General features: G+C 42.8%; 1 protein-coding gene across 1 annotated transcript in view; it reads left to right on the top strand.

Moving 5' to 3' along the window:
- Positions 1-2,715: 2,715 nt before the first annotated feature.
- The window catches only part of LOC115131984 (protein bassoon-like), a 236,843-nt gene continuing 219,563 nt past the window's right edge, over positions 2,716-19,995 (top strand). Inside the window, 1 exon segment of the mRNA XM_065020637.1 lies at positions 2,716-2,914. Within this exon segment, the coding sequence (XP_064876709.1) occupies positions 2,742-2,914 (173 nt within the window). The 5' untranslated portion in view covers positions 2,716-2,741.

A 19,995-nucleotide genomic window follows, 5' to 3' on the forward strand; every position in this document is an offset into this window, starting at 1 on the left:
AGGCTGCTATCTTTCAGATGGGACATTAAAAGGATGTCCTGATTCTATGTGGTCAAAAATATCCCTTGGCACTTATTGTAACATGAGGCTGAACCATTACTCCGAAACTGATTGACCAAGCAGGTAATCAAAGAGCTTTTACATAGTAAAGGGAAACCTCACCTCATCCACAACCAATGTGTGGCAACTATTTTTTGCCGGAATGCTCACCACGCAACAGCTAGCATGGTTGAGAGGTGAGGAGTGATACAGTGGGGCAAAAAAGTATTTAGTCAGCCACCAATTGTGCAAGTTCTCACACTTAAAAAGATGAGAGAGGCCTTTAATTTTCATCATAGGTACACTTCAACTATGTCAGACAAAATGAGAAAAAAAACAGAAAATCACATTGTAGGATTTTTAATGAATTTATTTGCAAATTATGGTGGAAAATAAGTATTTGGTCACCTACAAACAAGCAAGATTTCTGGCTCTCACAGACCTGTAACTTCTTCTTTAAGGGGCTCCTCTGTCCTCCACTTGTTACCTGTATTAATGGCACCTGTTTGAAATTGTTATCAGTATAAAAGACATCTGTCCACAACCTCAAACAGTCACACTCCAAACTCCACTATGGCCAAGACCAAAGAGCTGTCAAAGGACACCAGAAACAAAATTGTAGACCTGCACCAGGCTGGGAAGACTGAATCTGCAATAGGTAAGCAGCTTGGTTTGAAGAAATCAACTGTGGAGCAATTATTAGGAAATGGAAGACATACAAGACCACTGATAATCTCCCTCGATCTGGGGCTCCACGCAAGATCTCACCCCGTGGGGTCAAAATGATCACAAGAACGGTGAGCAAAAATCCCAGAACCACACGGGGGGGGGACCTAGTGAATGACCTGCAGAGAGCTGGGACCAAAGTAACAAAGCCTACCATCAGTAACACACTACGCCGCCAGGGACTCAAATCCTGCAGTGCCAGACGTGTCCCCCTGCTTAAGCCAGTACATGTCCAGGCCCGTCTGAAGTTTGCTAGAGAGCATTTGGATGATCCGGAAGAAGATTGGGAGAATGTCATATGGTCAGATGAAACCAAAATATAACTTTTTGGTAAAAACTCAACTCGTTGTGTTTGGAGGACAAAGAATACTGAGTTACTTCCAAAGAACACCATACCTATTGTGAAGCATGGGGGTGGAAACATCATGCTTTGGGGCTGTTTTTCTGCAAAGGGACCAGGATGACTGATCCATGTAAAGGAAAGAATGAATGGGGCCATGTATCGTGAGATTTTGAGTGAAAACCTCCTTCCATCAGCAAGGGCATTGAAGATGAAATGTGGATGGGTCTTTCAGCATGACAATGATCCCAAACACACCGCCCGGGCAACGAAGGAGTGGCTTCGTAAGAAGCATTTCAAGGTCCTGGAGTGGCCTAGCCAGTCTCCAGATCTCAATCACATAGAAAATTCTTTGGAGGGAGTTGAAAGTCTGTGTTGCCCAGCAACAGCCCCAAAACATCACTGCTCTAGAGGAGATCTGCATGGAGGAATGGGCCAAAATACCAGCAACAGTGTGTGAAAACCTTGTGAAGACTTACAGAAAACGTTTGACCTCTGTCATTGCCAACAAATGGTATATAACAAAGTATTGAGATAAACTTTTGTTATTGACCAAATACTTATTTTCCACCATAATTTGCAAATAAATTCATTAAAAATCCTACAATGTGTTTTTCTGGATTTTTTTCTCTCATTTTGTCTGTCATAGTTGAAGTGTACCTATGATGACAATTACAGGCCTCTCTCATCTTTTTAAGTGGGAGAACTTGCACAATTGGTGGCTGACTAAATACTTTTTTGCCCCACTGTATATACAATTTAGGTGGCTATGATGGAATGGGGCCAGTTTGCCAATTTAGCCAGGACACTGGGACTAGCACCGCTACTTTTACCATAAGCGCCACAGGATTTTTAATGACCACCGAGGGTCAGGACTTCTGTTTCACATCACATTCGAAAGACGGCACCCTATGCAGGGTAATGTCCCCATCACTAGCCTGAGGCAATGGGGTTTGACCAGCAACATCTGATCTCCCTCCCAGGGACTAACCAGGACCAACCCTGCATAGGTTCAGTGGCAAAACCACAGTGGGATTTATGGTGGAGTACTGCTGGAATGAATCAAAAAACGTGCAAGTACAAAAATACATAGCCGAAGATAGGGAACATTGAAGAAAAATGTTTAACTGAAAACGAATTGTCTTGCATTCATTTACAATTCATTTGTTCTCGCATTTCTTAACAATTTTCTTTGCTATTTGTTTGTTGTTGCTCTCAACACTTCTGGGTTTATGTTTTGCTTTCAATATCATTATTTTTGTTTGCAATACTTTTGTTCTCGACGTCATAAGTTCGGCTTGATGTTAAAATGCCACGAAAGTAACTCAGACATCTGCATCCTACAACAGATCATCCCCCCAAGATATCCTCTAGGCTGTCTCTCTCCTCCAAGAACCGGGAGATACTTCTGATATAAGAACGCGCACGGCAACCTCGGCGTCAGCAGCAGAGCTCGTGCCCTGGCTGTTTCTCGCCTCCGTCTGTGCGCGTGCCCCATGCAGGTCTCTGGATCGGAGGTGATGATGGCGTTGGAGGAGCAGCATCGCTGAGTTCGCTCCTCTGAGCCTTTGATATTATTATAATTATAACAACGGTCGAAATACAATTACTCGCCTCGATCTCCTAACCAGAAAGGATGGGGAACGAAGGGAGCATCGAGGGAGGCGGACAACCCGGGGAACCGGGCTCCATCTCTATGGCGGGAGCGCCTGGTTCCATTTCAGCACCACTGGGCTCTGGACAGCTCATCAAGCCCGCCAATGGTGCTGCTGCCGGGGGAGGAATGGGTGGCGGACCGGGAATTAATAGGTAAGACCTGTCATTAGCAACCGGTGCAGTTGATGCCGAGTATTTGACAAATTATAGATTTGATATCCTTATACACTTGACATTGTAAATGATTGCTTTACATCATTTATATCGTCAAATACTCGTGTTGTGTTGTAGTCAGGGAAACGATGCTGTTAGGCTTTGGCACTTGGTTTTGTGATGCTTTTACGATTTAATTGGCTTTTGCCTAGCTGTTGGGACCTGTCATGGGTAGCGTTACCCCTTCATCAACTGCAAAGTCATTGGTAAAAAAAAAAAAAGTATGTAGCATTAAAAGAAATGACCACTGAATTGTGGCTTATTTTGAGGTTGTCATGAAGGATGCTCGAGCTCATTCGTTTCTGCATGGGTGCTTGCAGAGGAGGATGCTTTTGCTGCTGCTTTGTGTGTGTGTGTGAGAGAGAGTGTTGTTTAGCCTAGTAGTATGTAGGCTATCGTAAGACATTGAAGTACGTGTCGCCACTCTCTCGATAATGATGTGCAAACGACCCCATCTTCAGATTCTGGATGTTGTGTGTACCAGCTCGCATCAGTGTTGGGATGGCTGGAAGAATGACATTCATTGGTAATGCATAGCCTAACAAATATTGAATTGAACATGCATCGAATGATCAGTCCTGTATATTATTTCGATTTGTACATTGTGTTGTAGAAAGACAGACATATTAATGGCTTGATAATAACGTGTAGCTTAACACAGCATATCCGTCATTATATAATAGGTTAGATAGCTTCCAAAGGATGACAGCTCGTAGCTGCTGCAGGAAAAGTGACATTTCTGCATTTGAAATGAAATAAATTCCAAGTATTGACACACAAGAATGTTATTATGTAAAGTCCCAGTTGATCATAACGGTGGCGGGTTGGTATAACGGCATAATACAAGTCCATGTGAACCTATCTAGTCACGTGCAGCGTGAATTTGCTCGTCACCCTTTTGCGCGATTATCGCTCTATTGGTGGTTGTATAGTTAGAGGAGATGTGTTAGGCTTGTCCCCTGCTAGGACATTTGGACACGAGTGTGACTGTGATATGACAACACAGCATATTTATTTTTTTCCCCTATTTTGTCACCTTCGTCTAGTCTTGTCATCACATATTACAAACTACAAATCACAGTTCTGGGTAATAAGTAGGCCTACTTGGTCTGTGTTGAGATGAGGTGTGAAAGAGCTAATCATGCTACTGTGTGTGTGCATGTGTTTGGATGTGGGCCTACGTGCGCTCCCTGGAGGGAATGGGCCCCAATTTTCATGTTCATTATGACTGACACATAGACCAAGTGTGTGTGTGTGTGTGTGTCCAACCTGGCCTCAGGGTGTCGATGAAACATAGTAAATGTACATTTGATTCCCTCCACATAGTATGATATGTTACATTCGGTATGATATGTATGAATATGTGGATGTCCGTCATCCATTTCATACGATATGCTACATCCTGCAATTGGTATGATACGTTCCAAACTCTAATTCGTACAATATGTTACAAATTCGAATTTGTTGTGGCTATTGGCTAGGTGGCTAATGTTAGCTAGGCTAGAGGTTAGGAGTTATGGTTAGGGGTAAGGGTGAGCTAACAAGTTAATTAAGAAGTTGCTAATTAGCTAAAATACCAGAGTTGTCCATGACTTGATTCAAAAGTGCAAAAGGGCTGCTAGACGTTCAAGTTAAACAAGGGATTTGGAAAGTATTCAGACCCCTCGACTTTCTCCACATTCTGTTACGTTACAGCCTTGTTCTAAAATTGATTCAATAGTTTTTTTCCCTCATCAATCTACACACAATACCCCATAATGACAAAGCAAAAACAGGTTTTTAGAAATGTATAAGAAATTTTAAAAAACTGAAATATCGCATTTACATAAGTATTCAGACCCTTTACTCAGTACTTTGTTGACTCACTTTTGGCAGCGATTACAGCCTTGAGTCTTCTTGGGTATAATGCTACAAGCTTAGCACACCTGTATTCATGGAGTTTCTGCAGATCCTCTCAAACTCTGTCAGGTTGGATCGAGAGCGTCGCTGCACAGCTATTTTCAGGTCTCTCCAGAGATGTTGGACCGGGTTCAAGTCTGGGCTCTGGCTGGGCCACTCAAGGACATTCAGAGACTTGTCCCGAAGCCACTCCTACGTTGTCTGGTCTGTGTGCTTAGGGTCGTTGTCCTGTTGGAAGGTGAACCTTTGCCCCAGTCTAAGGTCCTGAGTTATCTCTCTGTACTTTGCTCTGTTCATCTCTCTCTCAGGTCTGACTAGTCTCCCAATCCCTGCTGCTGAAAAACATCCCCACAGCATGATGCTGCCAACACCATGCTTCACCGTTGGGATGATATTGGCCAGGTGATGAGCTGGTTTCCTCCAGATGTGACGCTTGACATTCAGGCCAAAGAGTTCATTGTTAGTTTCATCAGACCTGAGAATCTTGTTTCTCATGGTCTGAGAGTCCTTTAGGTGCCTTTTGGCAAACTCCAAGCGGGCTGTCATGTGCCTTTTACTGAGGAGTGGCTTCCATCTGGCCACTACCATAAACGTCTGATTGGTGGAGTGATGCAAAGATGGTTGTCCTTATGGAAGTTTATTCTATCTCTACAGAGGAACTCTGGAGCTCTGTCAGAGTGATCATCGTGTTCTTGGTCACCTCCATGACCAAGGCCCTTTCCCCCCGATTGCTCAGTTTGGCCGGGTGGTTTGCTCTAGGAAGAGTTTGGGTGGTTCTAAACTTCTTCCATTTAAAAATGATGGAGGACACTGTGTTCTTGGGGACCTTCAATGCGCAGACATTTTTTGGTACCCGTACCCAGATCTGTGCCTCAACACAATCCTGTCTCGGAGCTCTACGGACAATTCCTTCGACCTCATGGCTTGGTTTTTGCTCTGACATGCACTGTCAACTGTGGGACCTTATATAGACAGATTTGTGCCTTACCAAATCATGTCCAATCAATTGAGTTTACCACAGGTGGACTCCAATCAAGTTGTAGAAGTATCTCAAGAATGATCAATGGGAACAGGATGCACCTGAGCTCAATTTCGAGTCTCATAGCAAAAGGTCTGAATACTTATTTACATAAGGTATTTCTGTAAAAAAAAAAATATATATATATATATATAAAATTTGAAAACGTTTAAAAAAAACTGTTTTCACTTTGTCATTATGGAGTATTTTAGAATAAGGCTGTAACATAACAAAATGTGGAAAAAGGGAAGGGGTCTGAATACTTTCCGAATGCACTGTAATCCTACCCATCCTCCCCAATCAACCAGCCTCTGGGTTTAGGATATTTACTAGCTCATACCAGTGACAAACGTAGCTAGCTATTTTATTGATATGGCAGTACACCAACAAAATCCAGAGATCCTAAGATCACAAAATAAAATTTCCCATTGAGAAAAATCCGCAATCCACCCCTCCATAGAAAGCATGGCGCTAGGGGCTTCTCTGAAATGCCCCCAGATCCGATCCATGGCTGAAGCGTTGCATAAACCCACACGGCCGGCTGAATAGAAAACTCTCCCGGAGCCACATAATAGCCGGATTACCGCAATTATACAGTAAGTGACCTCCGTTGCTGTCAAAACTGCTCTTTCACATAGGTTTGTATGATCTATAACACGACAGCATCAGCAGTTAGCTACCAACAGCTTGCAGACATGTTTACATTTGGTTAGTTTTATTAGTGTTATTTAGATGGAAGTAAATGCACTATAGCTAGCTAACGTTAGCATGGAGGTAGCCATGACCTGCTCACTTCCATTCTCACGGTATTTGCTGGTGCTGCTGGCTGTTTGAGATGCTTTAGAAGCCCCATTGACGCTAAGGGGCAGCATCCACGTTGAGAAGCAACTTCTAGCTGAAGCCCTCCTTCCTTTATTGATATTTGTAGAAGTTTTAAGTAATGAAATGTGCCACACATATTGACGAGTCGACTCCCAATTCTCCCGCCTCGTTCTCACAAATGTATCCCACTTTTTACAAAGTTTTTCATTGATCGTGTAACGCTGGCCGCAGGATGGTGTGGGATTATTTCCAAAATTAGAGTTGATTTGAAATTAACCTCAAACCCAACTTTTAGAACAACATTAAGATTATAACAATTGATTTAAGAATTTGGCAATGTGTTCTTGGGGTGCTCTAAATTACAGTATACTTACTGTCTCATGTAACCATACAAAACATAACATATTTTACAGCAAATTTGCAAGTGTTCAAATCTCAGTGTTAAGGTCAAAAGTGTTGTGAGTGTTATATCTGAGTGTAGATTCTAGTGGGGTTAACACCTGTGGGATTGAAATTGACAAAACATGCAGTGAATAAATGAAGTCTTATTTGAATCACAGTGGAATCAACACTGCCTGGTGTTGTTCTTACTCCACTGTGTCGAGTTCATTTCCATTAACTCCATTAACTGAAAAAGATGTGGGAGGGGAATTATCATTCTTCCCAGAATGTGTTGTTGCAAGTAACCCTAAAAGGTCAAAAGTGTTGTGAGTGTTATATCTGAGTGTAGATTCTAGTGGGGTTAACACCTGTGGGATTGAAATTGACAAAACATGCAGTGAATAAATGAAGTCTTATTTGAATCACAGTGGAATCAACACTGCCTGGTGTTGTTCTTACTCCACTGTGTCGAGTTCATTTCCATTAACTCCATTAACTGAAAAAGATGTGGGAGGGGAATTATCATTCTTCCCAGAATGTGTTGTTGCAAGTAACCCTAACCCTCCCCCCCAAATACTGTAACACAACATGTGTTATTCCCTAACACTCAAAAGGTGTAACAGCAACAGCATTTAAGTTGCAATTTGCAACACCCATGGTGTTAGGGACTGACACTCTAGGGGAGTTAGTTTGTGAACACGTTGAAAAGTGTTCGTTTAAAAATTCCGAACAGTGAAAATCAAGTTTTTTCATCAAATAGGACGATATATTGATCAAATCAAATCAAATCAAATCAAATTTTATTTGTCACATACACATGGTTAGCAGATGTTAATGCGAGTGTAGCGAAATGCTTGTGCTTCTAGTTCCGACAATGCAGTGATAACCAACAAGTAATCTAACTAACAATTCTAAAACTACTGTCTTATACACAGTGTAAGGGGATAAGGAATATGTACATAAGGATATATGAATGAGTGATGGTACAGAGCAGCATACAGTAGATGGTATCGAGTACAGTATATACATATGAGATGAGTATGTAGACAAAATAAACAAAGTGGCATAGTTAAAATGGCTAGTGATACATGTATTATATAAGGATGCAGTCGATGATGTAGAGTACAGTATATACGTATGCATATGAGATGAATAATGTAGGGTAAGTAACATTATATAAGGTAGCATTGTTTAAAGTGGCTAGTGATATATTTACATCATTTCCCATCAATTCCCATTATTAAAGTGGCTGGAGTTGGGTCAGTGTCAATGACAGTGTGTTGGCAGCAGCCACTCAATGGTGGCTGTTTAACAGTCTGATAGCCTTGAGATAGAAGCTGTTTTTCAGTCTCTCAGTCCCAGCTTTGATGCACCTGTACTGACCTCGCCTTCTGGATGATAGCGGGGTGAACAGGCAGTGGTTCGGGTGGTTGATGTCCTTGATGATCTTTATGGCCTTCCTGTAACATCGGGTGGTGTAGGTGTCCTGGAGGGCAGGTAGTTTGCCCCGGTGATGCGTTGTGCAGACCTCACTACCCTCTGGAGAGCCTTACGGTTGAGGGCGGAGCAGTTGCCGTACCAGGCGGTGATACAGCCCGCCAGGATGCTCTCGATTGTGCATCTGTAGAAGTTTGTGAGTGCTTTTGGTGACAAGCCGAATTTCTTCAGCCTCCTGAGGTTGAAGAGGCGCTGCTGCGCCTTCTTCACAACGCTGTCAGTGTGAGTGGACCAATTCAGTTTGTCTGTGATGTGTATGCCGAGGAACTTAAAACTTGCTACCCTCTCCACTACTGTTCCATCGATGTGGATAGGGGTGTTCCCTCTGCTGTTTCCTGAAGTCCACAATCATCTCCTTAGTTTTGTTGACGTTGAGTGTGAGGTTATTTTCCTGACACCACACTCCGAGGGCCCTCACCTCCTCCCTGTAGGCCGTCTCGTCGTTGTTGGTAATCAAGCCTACCACTGTTGTGTCGTCCGCAAACTTGATGATTGAGTTGGAGGCGTGCGTGGCCACGCAGTCGTGGGTGAACAGGGAGTACAGGAGAGGGCTCAGAACGCACCCTTGTGGGGCCCCGTGTTGAGGATCAGCGGGGAGGAGATGTTGTTGCCTACCCTCACCACCTGGGGGCGGCCCGTCAGGAAGTCCAGTACCCAGTTGCACAGGGCGGGGTCGAGACCCAGGGTCTCGAGCTTGATGACGAGCTTGGAGGGTACTATGGTGTTGAATGCCGAGCTGTAGTCGATGAACAGCATTCTCACATAGGTATTCCTCTTGTCCAGGTGGGTTAGGGCAGTGTGCAGTGTGGTTGAGATTGCATCGTCTGTGGACCTATTTGGGCGGTAAGCAAATTGGAGTGGGTCTAGGGTGTCAGGTAGGGTGGAGGTGATATGGTCCTTGACTAGTCTCTCAAAGCACTTCATGATGACGGAAGTGAGTGCTACGGGCGGTAGTCGTTTAGCTCAGTTACCTTAGCTTTCTTGGGAACAGGAACAATGGTGGCCCTCTTGAAGCATGTGGGAACAGCAGACTGGTATAGGGATTGATTGAATATGTCCGTAAACACACCGGCCAGCTGGTCTGCGCATGCTCTGAGGGCGCGGCTGGGGATGCCGTCTGGGCCTGCAGCCTTGCGAGGGTTAACACGTTTAAATGTCTTACTCACCTCGGCTGCAGTGAAGGAGAGACCGCATGTTTTCGTTGCAGGCCGTGTCAGTGGCACTGTATTGTCCTCAAAGCGGGCAAAAGTTATTTAGTCTGCCTGGGAGCAAGACATCCTGGTCCGTGACTGGGCTGGGTTTCTTCTTGTAGTCCGTGATTGACTGTAGACCCTGCCACATGCCTCTTGTGTCTGAGCCATTGAATTGAGATTCCACTTTGTCTCTGTACTGACGCTTAGCTTGTTTAATAGCCTTGCGGAGGGAATAGCTGCATTGTTTATATTCGGACATGTTACCAGACACCTTGCCCTGATTAAAAGCAGTGGTTCGCGCTTTCAGTTTCACGCGAATGCTGCCATCAATCCACGGTTTCTGGTTTGGGAATGTTTTTATCGTTGCTATGGGAACGACATCTTCGACGCACGTTCTAATGAACTCGCACACCGAATCAGCGTATTCGTCAATATTTCCATCTGACTCAATACGAAACATGTCCCAGTCCACGTGATGGAAGCAGTCTTGGAGTGTGGAGTCAGCTTGGTCTGACCAGCGTTGGACAGACCTCAGCGTGGGAGCCTCTTGTTTAAGTTAGCTTTTCCGAAAGGGGGGCGGGGCAGGGCCTTATATGCGTCGCGGAAGTTAGAGTAACAATGATCCAAGGTTTTACCACCCCTGGTTGCGCAATCGATATGCTGATAAAATTTAGGGAGTCTTGTTTTCAGATTAGCTTTGTTAAAATCCCCAGCTACAATGAATGCAGCCTCCGGATAAATGGTTTCCAGTTTGCAAAGAGTTAAATAAAGTTCGTTCAGAGCCATCGATGTGTCTGCTTGGGGGGGGGATATATACGGCTGTGATTATAATCGAAGAGAATTCTCTTGGAAGATAATGCGGTCTACATTTGATTGTGAGGAATTCTAAATCAGGTGAACAGAAGGATTTGAGTTCCTGTATGTTTCCTTCATCACACCATGTCTCGTTAGTCATGAGGCATACGCCCCCGCCGCTCTTCTTACCAGAAAGATGTTTGTTTCTGTCGGCGCGATGCGTGGAGAAACCCGTTGGCTGCACCGCATCGGATAGCGTCTTCCCAGTAAGCCATGTTTCCGTGAAGCAGAGAACATTGCAGTCTCTGATGTCCCTCTGGAATGCTACCCTTGCTCGGATTTCATCAACCTTGTTGTCAAGAGACTGGACATTGGCAAGAAGAATGCTGGGGAGTGGTGCGCGATGTGCCCTTGTCCGGAGTCTGACCAGAAGACCGCTACGTTTCCCTCTTTTTCGGAGTCGTTTTCTTGGGTCGCTGCATGCGATCCATTCCGTTGTCCTGTTTGTAAGGCAGAACACAGGATCCGCGTCGCGGAAAACATATTCTTGGTCGTACTGATGGTGAGTTGACGCTGATCTTATATTCAGTAGTTCTTCTCGACTGTATGTAATGAAACCTAAGATGACCTGGGGTACTAATGTAAGAAATAACACGTAAAAAAACAAAAAACTGCATAGTTTCCTAGGAACGCGAAGCGAGGCGGCCATCTCTGTCGGCGCCGGAAGTTAGGAATCCAGTTCAAAGCATGAAAAATAACTGTAGCTGGTACATTCATAAAGTTACTGGTCCCCTCCCCACATGTCAAACGCTTGGATTCAGGAGGTAGGCATTACCAAGGATTTACTTCCAGCTTTATACAACGTCACATAAAGACGGAAACGTAATACACCAATGGTAGCGTCTAATCATCTTAACTCATTTCAATATGTACTGCCTTAAAACCGCCGTCACATATGCGCCTGCGCCTTCCTTTTGGCTTTGTTTACAAACCGTAAGATAGCTACTGGTAGCTAGCTCAAGCAGAAAGTACGATCAAAGATACCGGTGACCTTTCATCTGTGGTGGGACTGCTAGCTAGCAAGCTACTTATGCCGGCAAGAGCACACTGCGTTGTGATTGGATGCCATACTGTGGAGGAAGAATGAAGACATCCGACAGCAGTGGCTGATTTTCATTTCAGGTGGACAGGCTGCACAGGAAATGATGACCATGTGCAGTGAACGTTTCAAGGGATGTTGCTTGATCAGTTGGGCAGAACATTTGATGGTTCTTGCCAGGAAGCTAATCCTGAGAACGGAGGCTGTACCATCATTGACAGTGGCTCTTGCAAGCGCTGACCATAATGTAAGTATCAGAGTTGGATGAGTCTGACACGGTAGCCAACATTTTGAGGGGATCGGGGGTCTAACATTAGATAATGCAACGGTGGCTGCTTTGACTTGTGAATGGTACATTTTCTGTAACACACCTGATAGTCACTATATGGTTTTTGTTCTTCCATCCCTAAACCCTAAGTGTCTGAGAACTGCCAGCGCACACAGCTGACACGAAGGAATGTTGTCCACAAAAGGAGTTGCGGGTATGTATAGTATTTGCAATTTACCCCTGAAAATCGTATTTTCTATTGTATTTGTATTTATTAGGGATCCCCATTCAGCAGCTACTCTTCCTGGGCTCCTAACACATGATCGCACAAAAATCTAAAAAATAAAACAGTACATCATAAAACAACATTACATCACTATATATCTACAATACAAAATGTGTAATAGCTTGTATCATTGGGGCTAATCATGATGATTGGGAGGGGTGGTATTATTATTTCACTTTCCATCTCCTGTTGTCTCTCCACTATCATCAAGCTGTAATGATAGACATTTTAGAAAATGCAACAACTACTCTGTCTGCACAGCTTCCCAGGCAACCACCACAGCAGGAATGCTGTGAAATAAAATGAGCTTTCCCAAGGCAAAGAAGGGGAGGGGAGGGGAGGGGGGGGGGATATGCTGTGAAGCCTGTGAAGACAGACCCAACAAAACTGTAAGTCATAGTTATTCATTTCAAATCTGCATCATATGAGCATTTCAGGCACACAAACATTCCAAATACAAACATTAAAAAGTTTCACCAAAAAAGTGCGCAACCAAATATTGAATATTTGAAATTTAGTACTTCAAAAACACCAGAAAACGCATTGTAGAATGAGTAGATCACTACGTCAATGAATTGGTAGCATCGTAACTCAGAACACTAAGTAAAAGGAAATGTAATTCACTAGCCGTTTAACGAACGTTTCAAAAACATTACAGTCTATGTAGACAGGCTCCTGGATCCCCTCTTCAACGATGTCCTCCTTGATCCAGAGCCAATATGTGGGGAACCTGTGCGAACTGTCCATCCCAGGAACCCTTTCTGCCCAGTGTGAGGAACCTGTGCGAACTGTCCATCCCAGGAACCCTTTCTGCCCGTGTGAGGTCTGACAAGGAGGAAGTCATAGCTGGATTTGTCCCCCTCCTCTCCCTCTCCCCATCAGTCTCTGTAGTTGGTTGCGTTTCCTAAAGCCTAAGGAATTCACTTTTACGCGATATGATATAGTTAGTTACTTCTCATAGTTGTTTTTCAAGCATTCGGACAGGAGATGAGTGTTATATGTAAATGTAAATAAATTGTACGAATCAATGGGTCCTGCACAATGTAGGGCAGCCGGGGGGGGGACTATGTTACGCTTTCTCTAATGATATATATTTTTATATCAATTGATGTCTCTGCATTATTTTGTCACCTTTATGTGTTCATGTTCATCAATATTTCAGCTATGCTGGCCTAATTGTATAAGATCAATAAATGCCTGATCAATACTTACAGTTCTGAACATGTTGTCGTTTATAATGGTAATGCAGAGGCACCTATACATTGTCCAGTTCACTTATCGTATGCAGTTTTTTATATGTGCATTCACTTATGTCTAAGCTTCTAAGGTGACTCCGGCTTTACTAATCCTTGTGAAGAAGTGTATCAGTGAACTGTATTCTGTAATTAGTCACAAAACAATAGAAATGCAATTGTGTATTGATTCTGTTTGTCTGATACCCTCCAGGCCATGTTCAGCTCTGTTGACCATGAGAGCATTTTGCAGAGAAAATGGGTCGAGGCCTACTATTTAGGCTCAGAATCTCAGAATGACATGCAGCACATTGTTTACCTTGTTACCTGGCAACAACCACAAGGGTGTTTCAAAGAGCTGTCAGTCAAGGAAAGTCAAGTCAAGGAAAGCTCATGAATATAAGCTCCACTGCCCACTCAGCCTGTTCTTTCAGGCTTCCTGATAGTTAGAGATGAGAGTAAAGGTACAATTTCTTCAATTCTTAACATTTTAATAGTGTACAAATATGACAGATTATGTTTTGGTCAATCAAAGGATCATTTGACTTGGGAGATAGGATGACTGTAATGGGGACATTTAACACTATTTTGGTGGTTCACATAGTTTCTAAGAAACTGTTACATTTAACATTGCGGGTGTTAAAATTCGGATGTCAGATTTGCTGTGTACGTTTACTATGTTCGGTCTAGTCTGAGAGGCCAGGCTGGTGTGTCCAGGTCTTTTCCAATTTATCAAAAAAATCCCTCCCTTACAATAGCATCATACTAGGGTACTGTAGTGGGCTACAGCATCCACTCCACTGCTCTATAAAAGGCCTAGTGGCTCCAAGGGGTTGAGCTGGTCTATAGTTTTTACATGCTTGGTCTTTGTCATTGAAAAGGTTTTGAAAATAGTTTTGTGTGTGTGTGTCTGTGCGCCTGTGTCTCTGTGACATTAAATGCTACAACTACCTGCATTGAAACAACAAACTGCATGGAGTGGTCAATGGTAAAGATTGTCTATGACCAGACTCCCTACTCATGGCTGTAGTGAATCCTGGCTACCAGTATCCATATGCAGAGGCCAGAGGGGTCGCAGACACATATCCGACTGCCAAAGATTCCAACTTCTACTATTTTCTGACCCAGTCATGGCAGCAGCATTTAAAGTGCAGAGATTTTCCTTAACATGACTCCTAAGTTAAAACTTCCTCGGGATCGGTGTCCCTTCCATGGGACGGTTGAGCTAGCGTAGGCTAATGTGATTAGCATGAGGTTGTAAGTAACAAGAACATTTCCCAGGACATAGACATATCTGACATTGGCAGAAAGCTTAAATTCTTGTTAATCTAACTGCACTGTCCCAATTTACAGTAGCTATTACAGTGAAATAATACCATGCTATTGTTTGAGGAGAGTGTACAATTTTGAACATGAAAAATGATTAATAAACAAATTAGGCACATTTGGGTAGTCTTTATGCCACATTTTTAACAAATATACAATGGTTCATTGGATCAGTCTAAAACTTTGCACATACACTGCTGTCATCTAGTGGCCAAAATCTAAATTGCACTTGGGCTGGAATAATACATTATGGCCTTTCTCTTGCATTTCAAAGATGATAGTACAAAAAAAATACAAAAGAACAGTTTTTTTTTTTGTATCATCTTTTTACCAGATATTTTGTGTTATATTCTCCTACATTCCTTTCACATTTCCACAAATTCCAAGGTGTTTCCATTCAAATGGTACCAATAATATGAATATCCTTGCTTCAGGGCCTGAGCTACAGGCAGTTAGATTTGGGTATGTCATTTTAGGCGCTGCGACAGCCTCTACTTTTTATTCCAACTTTTTCTACATTGACTGAAAGCTGTGTGGTCACAACCCACGTTACTTGGCTTATTTTTTCTAAGCATTGCACTGCACCCATTTCAATTTGGAGTCTGCAGAGCTTTGCCAAGCATAAAACAAAAAAAGTAGGCCTACTGTTTTACCACCATGAAAATAAGTAACTGGATTTTCCATTTAGGTCTGTTGATTGATGATTCCAAAGGTTTGGTCATATTTTGTCTGCTTTCTGATTGGCTGGTTTAATTGGCTCAAATCCCTCCCTCTTCAATCACACAAATCATGATTCCTTCACTCCCATAAATCATCTGTGTACTCCAGAACTGTGGGCTGTTGTAGGAGGCGAAAGATGGATTCAAATCTTCTGACTCAATGTCGGTCTTAGAGGGCTGAAACACTTGTGTTTTGAATCCTCTCCTTCTAATTAATGGACGAATTCAGACCTGGGACACCAGATGAGTGCAATTAACACCCAGGTAGAAACAAAAACCAGAAGTGTTTCGGCCCTCCCAAGACCGGAATTGAACAGCCATGCTCTAACACAGGTTTTCCCAAACTCGGTCCTGGGGCTAAACCTTAATCCTGAGTTGGTTATTTGAGTCAGCTGTGTAGTGCTTGGGCAAAAATCTAAAAGTGCATCCGTGGGAGGCAGGACTGAGTTTGGAAAACCCTGCTCTTCTGTAGCTGCTTCCCTTCCCTCTGCCCCTGTTGTTTTTCCCTCTCATATCTACAAAGGATAGATAGATGTAAACAGTATGGTAATACCTTCACTTTCCCTCGGGTTGGACTAATTACGTCAGTAAGATCATTTTTCCTGCATAGTTATCAACACATTTTGATTGGTGTCTTCAGAAGTCTAGTCAACAATGGCAGAGCGAACCCAGATAGCACATTTGGTTCCTTGGAAGTTGTGGGAATTTAAGTTTTGGTTCTCCCTTGATTCTGGGAACGAAGCCATATGTTTCCTGACTGGTAAAACTGCCTGTTTTTAAAAAAATGTTCTGAGAATGGATGTGAAAATGTTGCCTGTTCTGGGAATGTATCATTTTTAGGTTGCAGGGAGGTTCTGAGAATGTTTTACTATGGTCCCTGAAAGTTTTCCTGGGAGGTTCTATAAATTATAGGTATTTTGAAGGTGTTCTGAGAACATTCTCTAAATGTTGTGAAGTTTTTGAAGAACATTTTAAAGGTAATTTGGAGGTTTTTGAATAACTTCCTTAAAACGTTCGCTGAATGTTTCAATAAGACATTAACACTGCTAGCGTAACTGTTTTGAAATCCAAGCACAGATAGGACACATTGACATTTATTTGCTTAGGCATTAATCATGCAAACACATTTTGTTTTGATTGTGGCATGCCGTCAAGTGAGATTCAAACCTATGTTCTTCCGCTCTCTATCCATTGAGTTAGTCCACTGCACTCCACGATAGAACTAGCATGCCATGTGGTTTTTAATTCATACGAAGTTGTTCATTTTAGTCTATTCAAAAATACCCATTTTCAAAAGGAAACCAGCACTCATTAAGATCAGATAGGGTTGACATTTAAATGGGCTATGTAAACACTAATAATTAGGAAGAAGTGTATAATTTAGTAATAGTCCCTATGTGTGATTTAGAACACGGGAAGGAGAGCGAGAGTGCTGCCCCTGAATGAGGGACACCTGTCTCTAGTCTATTTTATCATTACCTTACGGGATACAACTATTTCCTTATGGAGTTATAGTTTTAATTTGATTTGTTATTCTAATGAGTTTATTTTTGATTTAACAGGCAGTGTTGTTGTTTTTTAATTACCGGTCCCCTGGGGCCTTTGGTAAATATGCACATTTGTTTCTTCACAAGTCTGCCTATAAAAGAAAGAAAAGTTTTTCCCATCTCTAGTTTATATGAACAAGTGTATTGCTGTTATTGTGTTTGTCTTTGCCTTGTTTTGAAACAAATCTCACCAGATTGGGTCTGCTGTACGGTCTGGATTTTTCCCTAAGGGGTAACTCTGCGGGGAGGTCGCCAGTATGGTAACGGAATATAAGCAAATTTGCAAAATGGTTTCAACAAGTGTGTTGTTATGCTCTTTGAGATTTGTCTTAGAAATGTTGGTATTAAGAAAATTGGGAAAGTAATAATTGTCATGGGGTGAATGTCTTAAAATGTTGTTTTGGTCTGTCCTCTTTCGAAGTTATGGCGATAGTGACTACAGATGGTATCTTGTGATGCATGGAAAGAATACATTGATGATAACAGTGTGAACTTCACCCCCCCCCTAACCAACTGAAGAAATGGCGTTCACTATGACCTTGTCCTTCACCACTCCTACCGTGAGACCTGCGTCCGAGCCAGCAACCAGTACACAGCATCCAGTCGAAGCTATCAACTGCCTTTTCTCTCATGCCTTTTCTCTCAGGAGGGCGACATGAGTCCACGTGGAGTGATCATGGAAAGAGATCCTGTCAAAACTTATTTCATTCCACTGGTGTATTGGTAGGAAAATGGACAAGACATAATGGACTGTAAAAGACAGAGCGGCTCAGGTGAGAGACATTATCAAGGGCCATCCATTTTGAATATGTGCCATTGGGAGGATGAACTGAAACACTATCTGAAGCAGAACATGAAGAAACACCAGAAGAAGAGTGCTGTGAAGGAGGGGGGTGGTCAACTGTGCCTGAAAATTGATTTAGGGTTGCCCTAAACTGTTTATTTGAAGTATCATGTTGATTTTGGAGGTCTAAGTTTATTAGAATTTAGATTAAAATACATTGAGATACCAATCTGTCATTACCACAAGTGATGAGAATTGTTCATGCTGGTGAATATATGATGAATATACTGTTTTGTAAATCAAATCAAATCAAATCAAATCAAATTTATTTATATAGCCCTTCGTACATCAGCTGATATCTCAAAGTGCTGTACAGAAACCCAGCCTAAAACCCCAAACAGCAAACAATGCAGGTGTAAAAGCACGGTGGCTAGGAAAAACTCCCTAGAAAGGCCAAAACCTAGGAAGAAACCTAGAGAGGAACCAGGCTATGTGGGGTGGCCAGTCCTCTTCTGGCTGTGCCGGGTAGAGATTATAACAGAACATGACCAAGATGTTCAAATGTTCATAAATGACCAGCATGGTCGAATAATAATAAGGCAGAACAGTTGAAACTGGAGCAGCAGCACAGTCAGGTGGACTGGGGACAGCAAGGAGTCATCATGTCAGGTAGTCCTGGGGCACGGTCCTGGGCTCAGGTCCTCGAGAGAGAGAAAGAAAGAGAGAATTAGAGAGAGCATATGTGGGGTGGCCAGTCCTCTTCTGGCTGTGCCGGGTGGAGATTATAACAGAACGTGGCCAAGATGTTCAAATGTTCATAAATGACCAGCATGGTTGAATAATAGTAAGGCAGAACAGTTGAAACTGGAGCAGCAGCATGGCCAGGTGGACTGGGGACAGCAAGGAGTCATCATGTCAGGTAGTCCTGGGACATGGTCCTAGGGCCCAGGCCAGTTGAAACTGGAGCAGCAGCATGGCCAGGTGGACTGGGGACAGCAAGGAGTCATCATGTCAGGTAGTCCTGGGGCATGGTCCTAGGGCTCAAGTCCTCCGAGAGAGAGAAAGAAAGAGAGAAGGAGAGAATTAGAGAACGCACACTTAGATTCACACAGGACACCGAATAGGACAGAAGTACTCCAGATATAACAAACTGACCCTAGCCCCCCGACACATAAACTAATGCAGCATAAATACTGGAGGCTGAGACAGGAGGGGTCAGGAGACACTGTGGCCCCATCCGAGGACACCCCCGGACAGGGCCAAACAAATGTAAATGTACATTCTAACCGTGTCTGTGTGTGCTAAGTTGAGGGTCTTGAATTTGAATGACTCGACGTGAAGCACTAAGGACTGTAAATTTGGGTTGTATAACCATGATGGGGACATTGATAGTAGGGGTTTTGTTTTACCATGCTATTATAATTAAAATGTTAATGCGAATCAATACATATGGCTTTCTGGATTATGCAGTACAATTGACTTGAGCATGTTTATAACTATAGAAGTGGACTAGAAGTAGTGACTAACATGTTATGGGTAAGATGGAATGATATATGTACTTGTAACCGGAGGCTATGTACATATGGGGCATGTATTTGAGACAAAATGTTTGCATAAGGGTGTTAGTTGCAGATTGTAGCAGAGATAGTGTTGTCATTTCATACACTATTGTCAACTTCAGTGAGGGGTTTGTTAAAGAAGGTACAACACTTGAAATTATAGCCACAGATCCCTGTATACAATAGGCCACCTCCAACTGAAGGGAAGTTTGCTGTAGTAGTAGCATCACATCTCCTGCAGAGTGTGCCAAATGATAGGTGACCATTGCTGTACATTCATACCCCAGGGTGAGGGTAACTTGACTACTGTAGTGGAACATCTGAAAGCAGTGATCTCGCAAACAAACACCAAGTGATTTCCTTGTCTGTGGTGATGAAGTGTGAACTGATGTTTAATTCAAATGTTCCTTTCCCCTTCTAAGAATGAATTGTACTATGTGAAGGTTTGAAAATCTGACAGGTAATTTACCATTTTTATGTACTAAGTGTAAGAATGTCTTTCCTTTTCACTCTTTCCAAATTATGTTCATGCTTGCTTGATGATAATACTTTTAGTCATTTTCCATTAGTTTGGGACTTAGTCTCAAAAGGGAGGA

Source organism: Oncorhynchus nerka, linkage group LG7, assembly GCF_034236695.1.
Source record: "Oncorhynchus nerka isolate Pitt River linkage group LG7, Oner_Uvic_2.0, whole genome shotgun sequence".
NCBI classification, from domain to species: domain Eukaryota; kingdom Metazoa; phylum Chordata; class Actinopteri; order Salmoniformes; family Salmonidae; genus Oncorhynchus; species Oncorhynchus nerka.